This window comes from Rousettus aegyptiacus, unplaced genomic scaffold (assembly GCF_014176215.1).
Source record: "Rousettus aegyptiacus isolate mRouAeg1 unplaced genomic scaffold, mRouAeg1.p scaffold_m13_p_3, whole genome shotgun sequence".
Classification (NCBI taxonomy): domain Eukaryota; kingdom Metazoa; phylum Chordata; class Mammalia; order Chiroptera; family Pteropodidae; genus Rousettus; species Rousettus aegyptiacus.
In genome coordinates, this window is record NW_023416306.1 from 6650079 (window position 1) to 6669903 (window position 19825).

The 19825-nt window shown below is 44.3% G+C and overlaps 1 protein-coding gene across 9 annotated transcripts in view; it reads right to left on the reverse strand.

The window, feature by feature from the left end:
* GARNL3 (GTPase activating Rap/RanGAP domain like 3) overlaps positions 1-19825 on the reverse strand; it is a 126938-nt gene that overhangs the window by 71791 nt on the left and 35322 nt on the right. For all 9 annotated transcript variants that reach the window (XM_036217589.1, XM_036217588.1, XM_036217587.1 and 6 more), the window contains one exon: positions 1689-1763. In XM_036217589.1, the coding sequence (XP_036073482.1) occupies positions 1689-1763 (75 nt within the window). The remainder of the gene's footprint in view (positions 1-1688; positions 1764-19825) is intronic.

Genomic DNA, 19825 nt, shown 5'->3' on the forward strand with positions numbered 1-19825 from the left:
GCCACTCCTGACCATTGGGCTCCACAGGAGACCTCTGGTCCCTGACCAGGTCCCAGATGGCAGGACCAGGTGACATCACCAGGTGAGGACTGTTTGATGACCGAAGTGTGTGGCGATCCTAGGACCACGTGGAGGCTCCACTTCTGTATTTTCTGGGAGACGGGGCTTTTCTCAAGGCCCTGGGCTGGCAGGGGCTGGAACCGGGCTCATGTGTCTGGGGCAAGTCCCGTGAAGTTTGTTCATCCCGAGCTGGGCTGACGTTCTGCAAAACTTTGGTAGCGGAAGGATTTCTCGAGGTACGGCGACCTCTGCGGTCTCTAGTCCTTAGGTGCTCAATGTAGAAACTCAGTATGGCGGCTGCTAGCTTTCTGAGTACTAGGCGATGAGGACTCGATGCTTCTGCTGTTGACCTGGCTCCTGGGACACCCTGGGCTGCCTGAGTCCACGGTGCTGAGACTGTCTCATCTCTAGAGCTGGGGCCATTTGGGGAGGGCTGTTCTCAAGCTTCGGTAGCAAATTCCCGGCGAGTTCCTTCTTCTATGTGGGTCAGTTGACATCTTTCTGGACAAGAAGCACGTGGGCACCTATGCGGAGCTCCGCGCAAGATGGAATTGCCCCTGCGCCTCACAGCACAATGGTGAGGGTGCACATTTGGGCGGGCGAGCGCTAAGCTAAGGCAAAGGCGAAGATGGGTAACGGCTTTTGGAACGCTGTGGCCTTTCGAGTTTAATCTATATCCCTTCACCGAGAGTTTGATTCAGGGCTGGTCGGGAAGGCAAGGCTGGCTATTCAGCACCAGTTCTGGTAACAACCACCACCGTTATTAGGATTACAACCATCGCTTATCAAATGCTTATCATATGCCAGGCCTTAGGGCTAATAGCTTTTCAAGTTCAGCTGCCTGAATCCTCACAATCATCCTAGGATAGTTTCCGTTTTACAGATAAAGAAGAAACCAAGGCTCAGAAGGGCTGGATTACTTGCTAGGGTCATACACCTAGGAGGAGCTGGGACTTTGATTGAGAAGCTGGAGGCCCCTGGAGCACAATGAGAACTACCCACCCTGCCCCCCGCCCCGAAAGGTGGCAATGAGGGACAGACTCGGAGGGTCTTATGCTGCACTCTGTGGTTTTGGGGGTAGATCCCAAAAGATAGAGCAGGCAGTGGAAGTTTTAAAGAAGAAAGTAAAACAAGGCAAGGAACACCGGGAAGAGCCCAGAATGAGCGCGTGGGCCCAAGGCGTGGGAGATAGTAATGGCGTCCTTCCCGATGTCTTCTCTGAATAAAGATGACATTTTGTCCTCATGGTCATTTTTTGCATCTTTCTCCTGAACCCTGGTATTGCTGATATGGCAGTGCCAAGGTGACTAGCCTGGGATTCTGCGGGCCATTCGCAAAGGGTGTCAAGGTTGCAAATTCGTATTTGGTCTCATCTCTTGTGTCTACCTGTCTTCATTATAGACCGTTTAAAGGGTATGTGTCACCCTATTAACGGCACCTTCTGTACAAAGAATAATGGCATCTTCCCTTCACATCTGCTTCAAGCGAAGCCCTGAAGAGCTCCATTTACCCTTCCCAGGCTCCACCGAGGCAAATCTCACTGAGGTAACGAGGGTCACCAACTGCTCACTGCTGCATCACAGAACCATGTGCTTGGTGACGATACGGGACCTGGGAGGCTTCCTTACCTCGTCTGAAGAGCCATTCTCCACTCTGAACCTTCCAGCCCTTTGGATGGCTCCATCGGCATCACTGGAAATAAGCTGGGGGACAAGAGAGCACTCGGTTAGGTAGTCGGGTCACCATTTGCAATGCCCCTACTGTCTGTATCTATCCTCTAAGTGAGACAAATCCACGGAGAGCTCGGGGCCCCTGCCTAGAAGCTAACGGTCTTTTTGAAACTCTATCGGCTGAGTCCTCACACAGTTGGCTCCCCTCAGTCCTTGGGCGCTGAAGACTGGGGAACCCCTAACCCGCAAGAGTGGGAAACGAGAGCTTCAAATCTAAGTCTGAATGTCTTCCAATGCCGAAAAGGTTTAAAATGATGCTCCCTGGAAAAACAATCTTAATGCAAACCACACACGGACAAGGGCAGCTCACAGCAAAGCCTGAAAACGATGAACGGCTGGCATGAACTCGAGGCTCTGTTAACACTGCTGAACACGTCTGCGCTTCATTCAGTTTTAAATAGTTTTCCGAAAGGCCGAGTTGCCTGTCCACAGTGGGCGGACTGTATTTTAGCCCTGGCAATGCCATGCTTGTGACCAGACGGTCTTCCAGGGGCTCGATGTCAGAGAGAGATGAGTGGAAGTGAGATCAGGGCATGGTACACTGGTCGTAAAATTACTGAACCGAGATTTAACTTAATTTCTCCCAAGTCTTCTAGATTTCTCAGGAGCATCTTGGGAAAATGACAGGTCTTTTTATAACAATCTGCCCACAATTTACAGCCTAAGACCTGCCAACGATTTCCACATCCCAGACTCATTAGCACACACTTACCCCGAGGGGCACTTCAGACCCAGGAAGAAGACACACAATTTCTTAAGAATGATTGTTATTTCGTATTTTCACTTGTGTTGAGAGATAGAAAGGTGTGAAAATGGAAAAATTTCATGGAAAAACTCTACAAATGTTCCCACAGAAAATTATCTGAAAAAGATGGATATTTTTTTTTTCCGTGATAAATATAAAAATAATCGCATCTAACATTTACGGAGAGCTTCCAGGTGCCACGCACTATTTTGGCCTCAGCATAACGACATCAGGTAGGTACTATTATTGTCATTGAGGCAGAGAAAGGTAAAATAACTAGCTAAGGTGACATAATCAGTACCCGGCAGACCCAGGATGTGACACAGGCACTCAGCCTCCGGAAGCCTACCGTCCTTACTTGAGCACTGCTGTACCTAACCACACTCCGTGGAACATACACGATAAAGTCCAGTGTTTGTACCTAGACTTCATCTTGAAAAATAACTTCTAAAAACAAACAAAAGATTTTAATGTCTCTTTTTAGCCATTTATGGCATCAGATCATCACACTGTTGAAACGCTGAAGATGAGCAATAGAGGCTGCCTGGGGAAGAGTTTAACCTCGCCCAGAGAGGGGCTGGCCTTCGCCTTCGGCTCCTGGGAGGTGACCTCTAAGCTCTGGGAGTGCCCTATGTGACTGACTGTTTACCTGGGGATTTCGAGTCACATGGGGGAGTAACACGATTTATAATGGGGGTTTTGGGTCACACGGTATCAGATCTACCTCTGGACACCAAGCTCAGGCGAGTTCCCTGGCTGGCTGCAGTCCACCCATGCTGTCATGTTTTACCAGGAGGAGTTGGTGCTGACCACCACCCGGCTGGCAGAGGACCACTGGAAGCCCTGCATTCGGAACTCTCCTGCACTCTGTCCCACGTGTCTGTTCCCTTGGCTGATTCTGATCTGCATCGTTTCACTGTAATAAACCATAAGTGAGCTTAACGGCTTTCAGCAAGTTCTGTGAGTCTCCTCATAGCAAAGTATGGAATATGAGGGTGGCCTCGGGGACCCCCGAACTCTGCAGCTGGTGTCGGAAGTGAGGGCTCTCGTGGACTATTTCCTAACTTCGCAGAAGCCGATTCTAAAGTACAAGGGCAAGGTGAATTTAGGTCTCTTGGGGTCACTGCTATTTTCACAGAAGAAACATAGAGGGTTCGCAGTTAATTTCTTTGCTTGTGAGCTTCTACTCACTGTTAAAATAGCAAATGGGTTTCCAGTTAAGTGTTATTGGTACAGGCTGCCTCGAAGCTTTGGGAGAAGCATTCTGAGGTCACATCTGGACTTGGCAAGAAGAAAAAGAGATGCAATCAATTAATAATGTCTGACACGGGTATATAAAGAGAGAGGGTGGTGTATAAACACAGCCCTGAGTCAGAGGCGGCAGGTGGAGCCCTCACTATGGCCAGTCTCATCCAGGACTCGAAGGCTTGAGAGAAGAGCTGACAGTCGTGCACTGAGTCACTCATTCATTCACACGATTATAAATTAAATGTCTACCAACTATGTTCCGGACACTGCTATGTTCCGGACACTGTCAGGCCAAGGCAACGATGCCCTTTTCCTTGGCTGAAACTGGAATGGGAAGCTCATTGCTTATCTTGCTCAAAAGGTTCAAGAAGAAGAAAGAAGGGACATGTTGATGGGTTGATAATCAGAAGGTACTTAGCTCCCTCTGAACTTATGATCACAAAACAGAGCTATGAAGCCCAGACCTCAGGCTAACTGGTTTAACTCTATCGCCTTTACCATCTCTATCACCACCTCCATCGAAGTCACTGTCACGTCTCTCTCCCGGTCAGTTGACTGCAACCACCTCCTAACCGGTCCATACATCCAGTCCATACATCCACCCACTGTTGCTTCTCTCCAACCACTCCTCACACCCGGCCGGGGAGATTTCGGCAAACTGCAAATCTGATTGGCCACAATCCCATGCATCCCAGCCCCCGACTCCTCCCTGCCAGGGGGCGCGCGCGCAAGGTTCTCCCCGCCTGGCCCGCCCACGGCTCCCCTAGACCTCCCCTAACGAACGTCTCCTCCTCATCAGTCAAGTTCACTGCAGTCCCCGTTGCTGGAGGTCATATTCTGTGACCATGGTACCTGGGAGAATGAGGTCACTGGAAGTTCTGGGGCACTCCTCAGGGGGCGATTTACATCCTTCGTGTGGGCACTCCATTCATTTCCCTCTTCGTGCGCTCCGGGGACCACGGTCCTTCTTTTCACCACTGTGCCCCAAAGCTAAGCACACTGCCTGACACAGCGGACATGTTCGTGAAATATTTACCAAACAAGAGATGTGTGACTAGGTGAGTGCCAAATTCCCACTGAAATGACCGAATCTAAAAAACTGGGGTCAGAGCTATGCCAGTCCTGGAAACCAGACAAGATTCCTTACTTGCATGAGAAATTTTAAAGGAATTCTCCCAGGTCTATCACGAAGGAAAGACCAAAGTGAAAAACACACCAAATACCCTGAATCCACGTGCAAGGGAAAGTCAGCCAGAACATTAACTTAATCAAACAGGGCTGGGCACCCTAACGCCCCTGAGCGCAGGCTGGCAGAGCCTGCCTGAGGCGAGGGTGGGTGCTGGGGCAGTAGGTGACCAGGCCATCGACAGTCACACTGGGAAAGCGATCCCGGCTGGCACACAGAAGGCAGCTCCGGAGCGCCCCGCCCCGCCCCCGCCGCTGCAGCTGGCTCGGGCAGCTGGCTTTATAACGTAGAGGGTGCCCCGGTGGCCGGTGCCTGGTGAGGACTGGCACGCCAGCTGATGTGCTCCAGCCAATGAGGGGATGGAAAAAACAGCACCGCAGGAAAAAGGAAAACCCCTTTCCACCCAGCAGAGGAGCTGCTGCTACTAGTAGTTTTCTTTGTATTATTCTCAAAAACCTCTCATCTGACCAGTGAAAGCTATAGAAGTCTATAACTTCCTTTCATTAGGAGATTTGACTCAGGAAGGGCACAGTGTCCTAGAACCCATCTCAACGGCCAGCGCTGTGACAGCTAGAGGCCCTTTCCACGTGACACAGAGTTCTGGCTGCCACCAAAATCCATCCTTCTTCACTGTCAGCGTTGTAGCTGGACATGTGGCTTAGACCACATTTCCCTCCCGGTGGCCGTTTGATGTAATTCTCTCCACTTGAAGGTGGGTCAAGTCCCAGGTGGCGTGTGGGGATCTAGACCCTTCAGAGAGGGAAGGAGCCCTCCTGCATGTCCCCTCTCTCCCCGCTGGCTAGAACTTCAATGATCAGACAGATCCTGAAGTCCACAGTGAAGACAGTAGATTCATCTCGAGCCTGACTGTGTGGGGCAGAGCCTCCCGCTGACTTAGAATGCCCATCTGGATGCAACAGTGGTAGAAACTTGCTCTTAACTGCAATCTGATGTTCTAAGCCCACTAATAAGGGAGAACAAAGAGCAAAAACATTGAACCTATGGCAGGTCCATAAATTAAAATGTGGAAACTGCGGTATCAGAGCAAATGTTCCGTGAAACATATTTATGGCCAAAAGCACACAGAATTTTTAGGCAATTGATGATAGTTATAATAATTTGGGAGAATCCTGGATCTATGAAAATGGAACAATTTGTGATCAGCTCTCAGATGTATAAAGCATGGTTTCTGAATTTTGAGATGGAGATCACATTTCACAGTGACCACATTGAACCAAAAATTAGATATTGGGAAGAAGATGCCCCCGAAAACATCAATTAAAAAATCAGTTGGCACACTGGCCCAAAAGGCTTAGAATCAAAGTGAAGAGCAAGCAGTCTGAGACCTTACCACCCCAAAGCCAGGCGAGAGGAGGGACTGGGTCAGCCCCTTCCAGAGGAGCATTTCTGGCCTTTTGTTATTCTTCTGGGAGAAGTGTCCAAAAAGGACATTCACACATGGGTTCTGATCTTTGCAAATGTAGCTCTGCCTAGCGAGGAGTTCAGTGGCCAGTAAGATGTTTTTAGTCTGATCCATCCGATCTGTACTCCTGAAGGATGGAGTGAGGGAGAGGGGTAAAGTGAGACCCTGGATAAAAGGGAAACCTGGAGCCCCCCAGAAGTCAGTGGGGAGAACAGCACAGACATTTCAATAAATGTGAATGGGTTACACTCCCCTGTTGAAAGAAAAATGAGACTCAAAGGTTGGGAATGTAAGTGAAATCCAACTAGCAGCAAGAGACGTATTAAGTACAATAAAATTATCATCAAAAAGGGAGGCAAAGTGAAAAATATTCATGATAAGTTGGGAAAAAAGAGAATGGTAAGAGAATAATAAAATCAGATGTTAGAACTTAGAAAAATACCAAATTAAAAAAAATTATAGTACATGGATAAGTAAATCCATCCACTCCCCAAATATAACAACTATAGATGCTTATTATAAAACAAAACTATTATAAATAGGAGTTTATAAAATTATAATTATAATGGGAAATTTTATGTTCATGTTTTTTCCTGATAGGTCAAGAATTTACAGAGAAATAAAATTACAAAATTAATAAACATGCCTTAGACAAGGTACAGAGAATAAACATCTTTTAAGAACATCTATTAAACTTTTAAAAACTGATTAAATATTGGGTAGAAAGCAAGCATGAATAAGTTGTATAAAATAGAAACAGTACAGCAGCATATTGCAATTGAATGAGAAATTAATGTCAAAGGATAAAAAAATTTGGGAATTAAAAAATAGATATCTGAAAAAATTCTCGGGTTGAATAGGCAAACCAAAATTGGACACTATTCAGATGTCAACCATGAGGACAATACATATAAAAACATAAATGCAACTGCTGCTATATTTGCAGCAAAATTCATAATCTCAACGCTTTCATTATTAAACATGAAAAAATAAAAACAATGAAATATGCATTGACCTCTAGGAGATACAAAAAAGAGCAATAAAAGAAACCCAAAGAAAGCAAGGGAAAGGAATCAATAAAAGAGCAGAAATTATAGATTTAGAAAGACTAGAATCAATAAACATATCCGAGAGATGACCAGCAAGTCTGATTTAAAGAAAAAACAAAAAACGAACATGATTCACAGTGAAAATGAAGAAAATGTAACCTCTGAGAAGAAAAAGATTTGCAAAAGCATGAGTACTATGTGCAACTATGCAAATATTATCAAAAATGTCAATGAAATGGAAATTTTCTAGGACAATATACATAATACAAATTATTTTAAGAAGAGAAAGAAACTTGAATATACAAAGAACTATTTGTAGGACCAATCGAGGTGTCAGCACACACTGCCCCACTGAGGCAACCCTGGCCCGGGGAGTTTTCCGAGGAGCCCCCGTCCGGTCCGGGACGGACAGCAATGGCGCATGCGCACTCACAGGACTGCAGGGATCATTGCCTTAGAGAAGCGGCAGAATTCTTTTGCGTTCGTTTCGGTGCAGAAATTCCGGGGTGTTAACATGTATTTAACATCAGCAATGCTACCAAAAAAGGATTTTAATTTTATTTTACTTAAGTTTGTCTTAACAACTGATTCGGTCATACACCAAGTGAGCTGGGCTGAGGAAGACTGTGCCCAAGGGAGAGAGATCCAAACGGCAAATGAAATGATCATGTGGCTGGGATCTGCCGGGCACTGGGGTTCCTTTAGAGCTCTTACACTGTCCAATACTGTAGCCACTGGCATCATTTAAATTTAATTTTAAATGAATGAAAATAAAAAATGTTCAGTTCCTCAGTTGCACTAGTCACGTTTCAAGTGCTCAATAGCTACGTGTGGCCACTATGTTGGACAGATCACAATTTTCCATGATCACAGGCTGTATGCAACTCTGGGTGACCAAGATCGAATCAGTTTCTCAGGCTGAGACTCCTTCGTTTCATTAAATACTCTAAATATGGTGGAAATTCATGTACTTTAACACCTTGAGCCGAGGCTTTGGTCCCATCTTAGCCAAAACTGTAACTTATTCATTTAACACGAAACAGTCAATGTTCCACATATTAGACATTTTGTTTATGGGAAAAAAGTAACATCCAAGTAAAAATATCCATTTATATGATTTAACAAATTAAAACAAAACAGGAAGCATAAAATGTTATTCGTTAACTACTGTAAATAAAGTATTATTAGTTTAATATTATAGGCAATTAAATGAGAATAGTTACCAAGTTAATACAAATACATAATTTTTTAAAAACAAAAGGCTCTTTTCCTCCCTACTTAATTGCTCTGTATCTTTGGGCTGGTGTCTGCTTCCATTATAAAGCAGGGCGAGGATTCCCTGCATTTCTGTTCATCACACAACATCGATGATGATGATGATAATAATAATAATGATGATGATAATAATAATATACTCTGCTCATTAGTAGTATGATTATGCCATTTAAATGCTGCATTTAAATTCTTAGAAGCTCTGTTTAAACCTCTGCCTATCTGGCAAACATTACTGAGAACCTATTTTTCAGGGCCTGTATTAACTGCTGGACTTAAAAAGACAAATGCAACATGATCCCTGGCCTGGAGGAACACGAAGACTAGTGGAAGAGAGAGGCACACACACGTAAACAGATAAATCACCACGCAACCTGGTTAAATGCCACAACGGCAGAAGCAAGGATGGGGTCTGAGAGGTCGGAGGCTGGAGAGGCCACCTCTGCCTGCGGATGTGCAGGCTTCTTTGCTCTAATACGATTTACTCTGGAAGATGTATAGGAACTTGAGAAAGGATTTCCAACAGAAGCGGAGTTTTTTTTTTTAAACTACAAATACTGGTCAAGAAGAGTTTGTATATGCAAATCTCACACACACACACACACACACACACACGCACACGCACAGAGCCCTGAATTAAAAAGTGCTGCTCAGAGGGATGAAAGAAAGTTTAGATGTTTCCATCAAAAAAATGTGTGTGGTGGGGGCGAGGAGGGGGCTGTTCAGCCTAAATATGGGTAGGATGAGCCACCCCCCGACTGGTGAGTGCTGCTCCCAGGTCCTGCCTCCTGGTCACCCTCTGTGCACTTCCACTGCCTGCAGGAAGGGGCGAGGGAGTGGGGTCCAGAGCCCGGAAGAGATGTTATCACCTCCTATGTTCTCCTATTCTGCTTGTGCCCAGGGACAGGGAAAATCTTTGGGGGTTTGGGCAGCTGGAGCACTGAGCACCTGGGCGCATGTCAGAACACCCAGGTTGGTTAGAAAATTCTCGAGCCGGGAGAATAAATATTGGCTGAAGGAAAACTACCAAGGCCTTGTATCTGGGCTCAGACTTTTTTTTTTTTTTTTTATCATCATCAATCCCTGGCCACCATCCTCGGCAAACTCGACATCCATCACGATGATTTATCTGATGTCTGAGCTCACGGCCTTCTGCTTTCTCAAATCTAATAACTTCACTTGACTTCCTGGCTTTGCCATCCACTACGAAAACCCCAAACGTGCTTTCGCCCACACTGGCATAGCTTTGCCATCACTGCGCCTGGCTTATAGCCCTCTCTGGCTCTTCTGGGCACACGTTCGGGCTGGGGATCCATGATTAATCACACGCCAACACTGCACTTACCCACACACGGATCTTGCGTACTGCTGGCTTCTCACGCGCACCGAGTGGGGAGACCCAGCTCCCAGCCGCCCCCACCAAGCAAACTCTCACTCTTCCTCTTCCGTGCCCAGAGAAACGGAAGCTTCCACATGACAGGCCAACTACAAGCTCACGTGACTGACGTCCACTCTGTCTACATTTTCGCTACTCCTCCTCAATTCTTTCATCCTTTGGCACTTCCCCTTACGTCTCCCACCTCGTTTTTTGACGCGTCGGTCACCAAGTCACCACTCCTGGAACACCCTTTCTTTTACGAGGTGACCTTTCCACCTATTTTACTGAGAAAGGTGAGGCAAGATCAGGGTGAGCTCTGGTATCTAACCCTGCATCTCAAAATAGACCTGTCTCAGTTTCCTCGTTCAAATAATATCCGACTAGCAGTCCCTGACATCCAACTTCCCAGCAAAATATCTGTGAAGATTCAGCGCAAAAGATGACAGGCAAGTCATGAGTCTGGAGAAAGACTGCCCATCCTATGGCCAAAATATCGGGTCATTTCCTCCTTACTACATGGCCCATGGAGAAGAACTGAAAAACATATTTGGTCGCTGGCTTTATTGCCTGAACCAGAGCACAGAAAGTACAGAAAGTTGAAGGCCACTTTATTCTTCACTCCACGGTCTCATTTTGGCTAAGAGACACGGGGTCTCTGTGAGGGGTCTCATGAGTATGGCACTCAGCCATACTAACACCTCGTTTTCACTCCAAGAAAATACTGGGCAGGAAGTAAGAGGAAGAAAGAGAAAGTCCATCTTAGAAAACGTAGTCTTCATAAGCCAAGTGCCGCAGGTGGGGAGAGGGACAAGAAGAGTCCTAGTGGCAGAGCAGTTGGCCACCAAAGGGTAGCTGGGGCTAAAAAGAGATTTTACCTCTTTACAACCTCCATCCATTTTTTAATGTTACACAGATGCCACTTTCTCAAGCTTATGTAAATGAGAGCTAAGCAAACTTAACTCTTCCAACCAGACTGCTGGTACCTCTGGTTCCCTAGGCCCCCGCCATATAGATAAATCCTGGAGCTGCTGGTTCCGAGCGGCCAAAAGCCGAGCGCGGAGATCGACCTGTCTCACTCCGGCAGAGCTTTACAAGATAAACACCAGCGAGACATTGGGAACTGACCGGGCAGCTCTGCGCAAGCCAGCTGCTTAGCTCGGCGGAGCTGCAGTTCCCAAAAGGACAATGAGGGCCGAGGCCAGTTATACGTACTGTCTGTTGAAAAATACAAGGTCTGAATAGCTCTCCTTGTTTGAAGATTTTGTAAAAGGACGGGAAAAAAACCCAAACCCACCGACATGGGATCTATGAAAAAAAACCTATACACGATCCTGAAAACTAAAAGAGGAAACATTCCATATTTCACTAGGAAATGAAAATAACATTTAAGAAAAGCAGTTGTTGTCTTTAATTAAGACAGGAGATGTGATCTGTGCAACAATTGTATAAACCTTATGGAAGTGGGATAGATAAAAAAGAGAGGACCAAAATATGCAAATGTACGACTGAAATCCTCATTGGAGAAAGAAAGCAATATGCTCACCGTAGAAAACAGAAACAATAATATGTTCATCATTTCAGAGGCTTCCCAGAATGTAAAAAAACAAAACAAAATGAAAATAACGAGAAAGTAAAGAGAATCATAGAGCAAGGGTCACCAAACCCCGGGCCGCAGACCATACCAGTCTGTGGCCTGTTAGGAACCGGGCCACACAGCAGGAGGTGAGCAGTGGGTGGGCAGGTGGGTGAGCGAAGCTTCATCTGTATCTGCAGCTGCTCCCCAGTGCTAGCATTACCACCTCAGCTCCACCTCAGATCCTCAGGCATTAGATTCTCATAGGAGCACCGGTCTCTGGTGCCAAAAAGGTTGGGGACCACTGCTTTAAGGCAAGACATAAATTGGGTTCTGAGCTTCCTTGAGACCAATGCAAAGAGGAAAAACCCCAGTCATTTATGGGATTCCCACTGCCTATAAGGATAAGAACAAAGCAACTTCTCCGAAGAAGCATGCTACTTTTCGGTCTTGAGAACAACTTTTCTCAGAGGTCCTCTTAAAAGAGACATTTTATAGCAGAATGAGAAGAAAACTCCTCAAGAGCATCCTACACGAGATATACCACTCAGATCCAGATGGCTCTTTCCCACCCTGTCCATCAGCGTAAGTTAATGGCAGAATGCTAAGGCATGGGTCCACGGGAGCAAATCGGAGAGGGGCCAAGATTCACCCAGGAATTAAATTTAAACCATGGACATTTCTTTGTATAATTCTTTATAAACATTCTTCTTTAAACCAAGCTTTTGTTAAGATTTGAACAGAAGAAAGTTCGAAATTATACGTTTAGCTAGAACCTAAATTAGAGGTACTCTCTGCTGTTCATTAAGGGCAGAAGCATTTGCTCTAACGATCAACCTAGTTTCTTTAGTAAACAGCCTATAAGCAGCAAGGACTAAGATATTAGTAGGCCCATGGGCTCTTGGAGTCACATGGACCTGGGTTTAAATGTCACCTCTACACTCACTAGCTGTGAGACCTCTCTGAGAACATCAGTGAAATGAGAATCCACACATTCAGTACCCCCAAGTTCTTCTGAGGGCCCACAGAATGTGGTATAATTAAATAAATAGTATTGACCATCTACAGCTGTTGTAAGGGTTAAACAGGTAAATGCATGTAAAGGATTTATCTCAGTAACTGGTTAAGGGTAAGCATTCAATTAATGTCAAAACTAATAACAGCAATAACAGAATAACAGTCATAATAAAAGATTTCTGGTTCCATTCTAATGTATAAACAAGCATATGATTAAGGTCTCAAAGTTCTAACTCACTGAAAATGGTTGCAGTAATTTTGGCCTGGAAGAGGTTCAAAGTCAGCATTACCCATCATCCACAAAGGCATCAAAAATATCCAAAAAGCACCTACAGTTTTAAACCAGGTTAACTTACTGGGGAATGCTAAATGTGGTACCTACATGACTCAACCTGCCCTAAAAGACTTAGTTAGATCCCAGCCAATTAAGTATTAAGAACATCTGTTGAAATTACGACTTTGGCTGTAGAATGCTGAAGTCTTGATGTTTTGATATTCCTGGGGGAAATATGCTGGTACCTTTATGAATCTCTCACTTCGATAATACTACATAGAATATAATTTCTCCCATAAAATGCCTGTGAAAACAAAAAAGCCTACTTGACTCTAAATAGAGAACAAAACTGCGCTGTGTTAAGGATGCTGCACAGGCAGCTAAATCACTCATTAACCAAGAGTTGTCTTTCTGAGCAACAGTCGCCCAGGCATAATTCGGGTTCGTGCCTGAGCAAAAATGCAAATGACTACGTATGAGACTTCGAGAGTCCTCCAAACAGTCAAAACCGCACGTGTTAAAATCTGCGGATCCCAAGCAAGTTCACCGTAAACCCATCTTTTGACAGTAATTAAATGGTACAGATATCTTTTGAAGCCGCCCTGAGTTCATAACGACAAAACCATGCTCTCTCAGAGAAAAGCATTTGTATGTATCTTTCCGATGCAGAAGGGGAGTATGCGGCTCATCCAAGTGCAGGCTGGAGGCGTTAAGGTACAAGTTAAAAAAAAAAAAAAAAGGACAATATATTACCCTGGTTCATTCTGACTTGAAATTACCTGCAGGTTGTGACTTGCCCAGAAGTATCTGGATGCAGGCAGGGAAGGTCTATATTGTGCCCATACCATTTGTCATTCATAACACATTAGTTTCTCATCCACTGAGTCAAAGGCCAAGAAAAGATCAATAAAAGTTACAAACAATCTTAAGCTTTTCCTGACAGATTTCGATATAAAGTGATGAAGAGTGCTCGATGATGTAATAGCTGAGCCTTGCTTGGAAAGCTGCCACGAGGGACCAGACTTTCGATTCATCAAGAAGAAAAATGGCACACGTTTTAGATGGAAGGTACCACAAGCCAGTGAGTCTAACAGTATTTGGGGTGGGGGCTAACACAGGCTTGTTTTTCCTTTCCTTTATTTTTGATGAGTTAGGTGACTCTCTTAATTTCGACCAAACTGAGCTATTCATTCGTTTAATCAACATTTACTAAGTAACTAGTGCTAAGCATTGTGCTTGGTACTAGGAATACAGTGGTTAATAAAAAGCCACACTTCCTATTTTTAGGGAGTTTATAATCTATATCCTGGTTTACAAGATTTAAGAAGTGCCAGGGACATAATAGTCCAGGGGGTTGGTTTCCTGTCCGGCTCATGCTCTTTGAGACCGACTTTAGCTCACATCCCCTTGATAGCCTGTCCTGTCCACAGACTTCAAGAGGAGATGGGAGGCCATCTTTATACCACACGAGCCCACAACCCTGCACGGAACTGTTTGAATCAAGGATAGATACCTGACCCAGAGAAGCTAATCCATAAAGTTCTGTTTGGATTTTGAGATCAGGATCCAAGAATGAACAGACTATGATGGGTGGCAGAGCTGTTAAGTCTAGAGAGATCTGGGGGCTGGAAGTCAATTTAGTAATAAAAACATTTCATGAGAACTGAGTATGTGACAAGGCCTAGAAATAGACATGGTTCTCACCCTCGCCTCTAGTGGATGAGAGAGTAGTCAGCAAACAAACACATGAAATAAATGCAGACTGTGACAAATACTATTAAGAAAATAAACAGGATGCCGAATTTGAGAATGAACAACACGGAGCGGGAGACTCCCGTAGATAGGGTAGTCAGGGGAGGCCTCTCTGAGGAGGCGTCATTTACACTGAGACCAGCCGTGAGAAGTGCTGGGGAAGCCTGTTCCAGGGAGAAGAAACAGTGTCTTTCTGGGACAGGGAAGAACCTGATGTGTTCTAGAGTCCACAATCAGGCCAGACGCCTGAAGCGCGGTGCGTGAGCGGCATGGGGAAAGGGGGAGAGGGAGGGAGAAGGGGGATCACGCGAGTTCCTGCAGGACTTTGTAAACGGTCTGGTCTTAGAGTGCCATGGGCAGCCAACAAAGGGTTTAAGAAAGAAAAGACATTGTATTATCAACATTTTAAAACATCCCTCTGGCATAAGGACGGACATGTGGACCAATGAGATAGAGAGAAAGCTCTGAAACTGACCCTTGCACACGTGGTCAGCTCAACAAGGGTGTCAGGCCATCCAATGGGGAAAGGACGGTCTTTTCAACAGATGGTGCTGGGAAAACTGGATAACCATATGTAAAAGAAGGAAGAGGGATCCTTACCCACCACCATATACGAAAATGGATTCAAAATGGATCAAAGACATAAATGTCAAAGCTAAAACTGAAAAACTCTTAGAAGACGACATAGGAGGAAAGCTTCGTGACTCTGGGTTTAGCAATGATTTCTTGCATATGACACCGAAGTACAGGCAACGGACGAAAAAAAGAGATGAACTGAAAAGTAAAAATTTTTGTGCAGCAAAGGACCCTGTCGACAGAGTAAAAAGACAACCCACATAAGAGGAGAAAATATTTGCAAATTGTGTATCTGAGAAGGGATCAATATCCAGAATCTATTAAGGACTCCTACAACTCAACAACAACAAAACAAACAACCAGATTAAAAATGGGCACAGGGCTTGAACACCGTTTCTCCAAAGAAGATATACAAATGGCCAATAGGCACATGAAAAGATGTTTGACATCATTAATCACTAGTGAAAGGCAAATCAAAACAAGAGGGAGGTACCATTTCACACCCATCAGTATGGCTAGAAGAAAAAAAAGAAAATAACGAGTGTTTGTGAGAATGTAGAAAAACTGGAACCCTTTTGTATTGCTGGTGGAACTGTAAACTGGTATAGCCATTGTGGAAACAAGTTAAAAACAGAATTACCAAATGACCCGGCTAGTCCACTCCTAGCTGATATACCCAAAAGAACTGAACGGACGGACTTGAGCACATACTTGTACACCCATGTTCGTGGCAACATTATTCACAGTAGCTAAAAAGTGGACACAGCCCAAGTGTCCATCAACAGATGAACAGATAAACAATATGCAGCATATACACACAGTGGAATATTATTCAGCCATAAAAAGGAATGGGATTCTGATACATGCTAGGACATGGATGAACCTGGAAACTACGCTAAATGAAATAAACCAGGCACAAAAGGATCAATATCGTATAATTCCACTTACCTGAGGCACCAACAATAGACGAATTCATCGAGACAAAAAATAGAAGTTACCAGGGGCTGTTTAACGGGCACAGTTTCTGTTTGGGATGATGAAAAATGTGCTGAAAGTGGCAGAGGTGATGTTACGTACTTAGTACCCTGAAGGGTCCCCTGAAAAACGATACATTTTACAGTTTAAGAAAGCATTAAAGCAGCGCCACTGCTGGGAGAAACGGACTGGAGAGGGGCGACCACACAGCCAGGGGAGGCCGGTCTACTGAGAGGAGGCTGCGACAGGCACGCAGAGACAAGAGAAGCGACGGATCACAGCAGCCGGAGGCACGGGCAGGAGCTGCCCGAGGGCCCCCCGGTCACAGGCGGCCCAGCTGTGCCTCCTGCACCTCATCTCAGGGAGATCCGCCCACGTCCTTTCAGCGAATTACTTCATATCCCTGAGCCGGACCGAGGAGGGGATCTCTGTTCCTCACTAAGAACCAGTCCCAGGGAACACAGCTGGGACCCAGTTAGGCAGCAGCCCGGAGACTAAAAGTTTGAGGTGGTGGGTTTCCAAAACCAGCCCATACCTCCACGAGAGGGGGAAAACTCTGTTCCTTCTTCCTTGGCGCCTGGCACAGTGCCCGCCATGTGGTGGCAAGCCTTCGATGCAGTTACGGAACAAGGGCTGAGAAGCCGTCCCAGGAGTCTATCAGATCTGAGCATCCATGTCTCACTCACTCACCAAATTCACACCCAGTTTAAACCTAGGGAACTAAGCCTCTAAGTCAACCTTCATCGCTGATTTGCATGGCCAAGCTTCCTTCTTCACGAGGACTTCTACCTGATTTGCTCAAGGTCAGGAGAAGGAGATGCTAAAATTTCAATTTTCCAGAATCCTGGGTACCCCTCGACAAAGTTTTGAGTTCCAGCATACCCGAGATTTACTGGCTTCCCAACAATATTCATTAAAACAGGTGTAAGAAATGTTACTCTCACTTACTCATAAACACAGAACGCATAAAAAGTTTTTAATTTAATAATACTCTGTTGTTCATAAGTCCCCTTCCTTCAAACACTGGAGTCAGAATTTCCAGAGATCCTTAGGTAGCAAAAATGGAACTTATTTTTTTTTTTCAGCCGTCCAGGCCATTTCTAACATGAGAAAACTAGAAACGCCCTAGTTTTACAAAAGGAGAGAAATCATCATGCAGATCACTGTTTATCACCATATTGGGCTCTCAAGGGAGCGCCGATTAAAACGGCAACACTGAAGACTATATAACAAGAAGATACTTATAAAATAGAGTTAAAAGAAAAAGGACGAATGGAAAATTAAATATATCATTTGAGCACCACCATGGAGAAATGACATTTGTACATTATGACAAATGACATAAAGATTGGAAGGTACCCAAAGGAGATGATAACACTTGCAATAAGGTGGTGAAATTATATATGGGATTTAAAAAATGTATTTCAAATTTATTTTATGCAATATTTTAAAAAGTCAATTATAAACACATTCCTGTACACACGTGCATGGCTCCAAAGTAAAAACTCAAACAAATGGATTGAAGGAATTTTGGCCCCATCGGGCTGAGGATAACTGATGACTAGGCTGGGCTTCTCCAAAGCCGGGGTTTCATCAACCGTAGTCCTGGGAACAACAGCATCAACATCATCTGGGAACTCATTAGGGATGCAAATTCTGGGTTAACCCTAGACCAACTGAATTTGAAACTCTGGGAATGGGGTCCAGAAATCTGTTTTAATAGACTCTCCAGGCGATTCTGGTGCTTGCTCAAGTTGGAAACCAGTACTCTCAGGTACATCCCCAATCTGACAGTCTACGATTTCCACGAGTCTATAAAGGGTCCATCTTTCACCCTGTGCTGTCTCCCCAATACACTGCTCTCACTGATCATAAGCGCTTCATACTACTCACTGGATCAGGTTCAAAGTCTTCACCTGAGAGTTCAAGGTTCTGCTTTTGCTACCAAATTTCATCTGTACTACAACAGCTAGTGCACGTGGACTGTACTTCTGCACATCATCTCATTTAGTCCTCTAGCAACTCTACAAGGTAGATAATATTAATGTCCCCATTTCACAGATGGGAAAACTGAGACCAAAAGAAGGCTAAGACAGTACTGCTAGTAAAGGAACGAAAGATGATTTCAGAGCACCAGATCTTAAGAGCCACCGAGGTTCAGAAAAGTTCACAGAGATGAGTGATGACCCCCGTGAGCCCAGCCCTTCTTGATTCCAAACCTACCTCCCCTGTAACCACTAAGCTTTGCTGCCTTACACTCTCTGGTAGGCAGGACCATTTGCTCATGGCCCTTCCAACACACGACTGCCAAAAATCATGCTGTTTGCAAATATCTACGGTTTTATTTTCTTTGCCGCCAACCCACGGCCTCCTTAAAGCCTTCTAGGCCACTTCCCCCAAGATCACTGGCTAGAATGGGTAGCTCCCTCCCTTCTCTCAACCCCAACCGGGCCCTATTGTATACCTCTCACAATATTTACCAGTTCCCGCCCTGAATTAGAGTTATGCACATGCTCCTTCAAGTGAGGTAGTGGTCTGAGTTGGCAGGTGTCTGACACACAGAACAGGCCTTGACTGAGTCAATCAATGTGTCTCTTATGTGACTAAATTCATTCTTTAGATATTTTACGTATCATATCTGCCCAGCTGGAGGACAGTAAGCTCCTTAAGAACAAGGACCAAATCTTTTATTTACTTTATATTTCCAAGAATACTTGGCTCTAGGCCAGGCATACAGTCAAACCTGTAATGTATTCTACTTGAGTAGAATGCTACTGGTACACAACTCTGGTATAAATTTTTCTACCAGTTAAACCTTGTTAGAATGCAGCTTGTATTAATGGGGGATAACTGGGCACTATATAAATGGATTCAATCGACTCATTTTTGGGTAAACAGATAGAAATAACAATCTTAATGTTTTTAATGTTATTAATCAAGAGAATTTTATGAGCATATTTTCCTAAAAATCTGTTCAAATTTCCAAGCAGCTGGAAAAAAAGTCACAATTCTGTCTTAAAAAAAAAAAAATTGAGGCTATTTTATGCCTTCATTATGCCTCTTTTAAAATGAAAGCATACTATTTTTAAAATCATAACACAAACCCAATGTCCCTCATTAAGGAAAATGTGGATATCTTCATTCCAGATATATATTATCTATTATAGTCTATTTATCTAGTCCATCAAATATACTTTTAACAGGAAAAAAGATCTCATAAATATCCTAACTCTTATCACATACCCAGACAGCAAAGGTACAAAAAAATCAGAATTTGTTTTTCAATAATATTTAAACCTCGAAAACTAGATTTATAAACTTTTAGGAACAAGATAATATACAAACCAAACACGATCTTTCCTGATTCACAAATCATTTGTTTTAATGATATACATCATTAACAGAGAAAAATGCCAAGCACAAGACATTTTTAACAAACTGAAAGACACAGATGAAAAGTGCATAACATAAACAAAGATGACCAGATTATTACAGCCTTTAATAGTCATTTACTTGTATCCAATCCTTATACGCATTCACATGGTCTAACAGTAAACATACAACAAA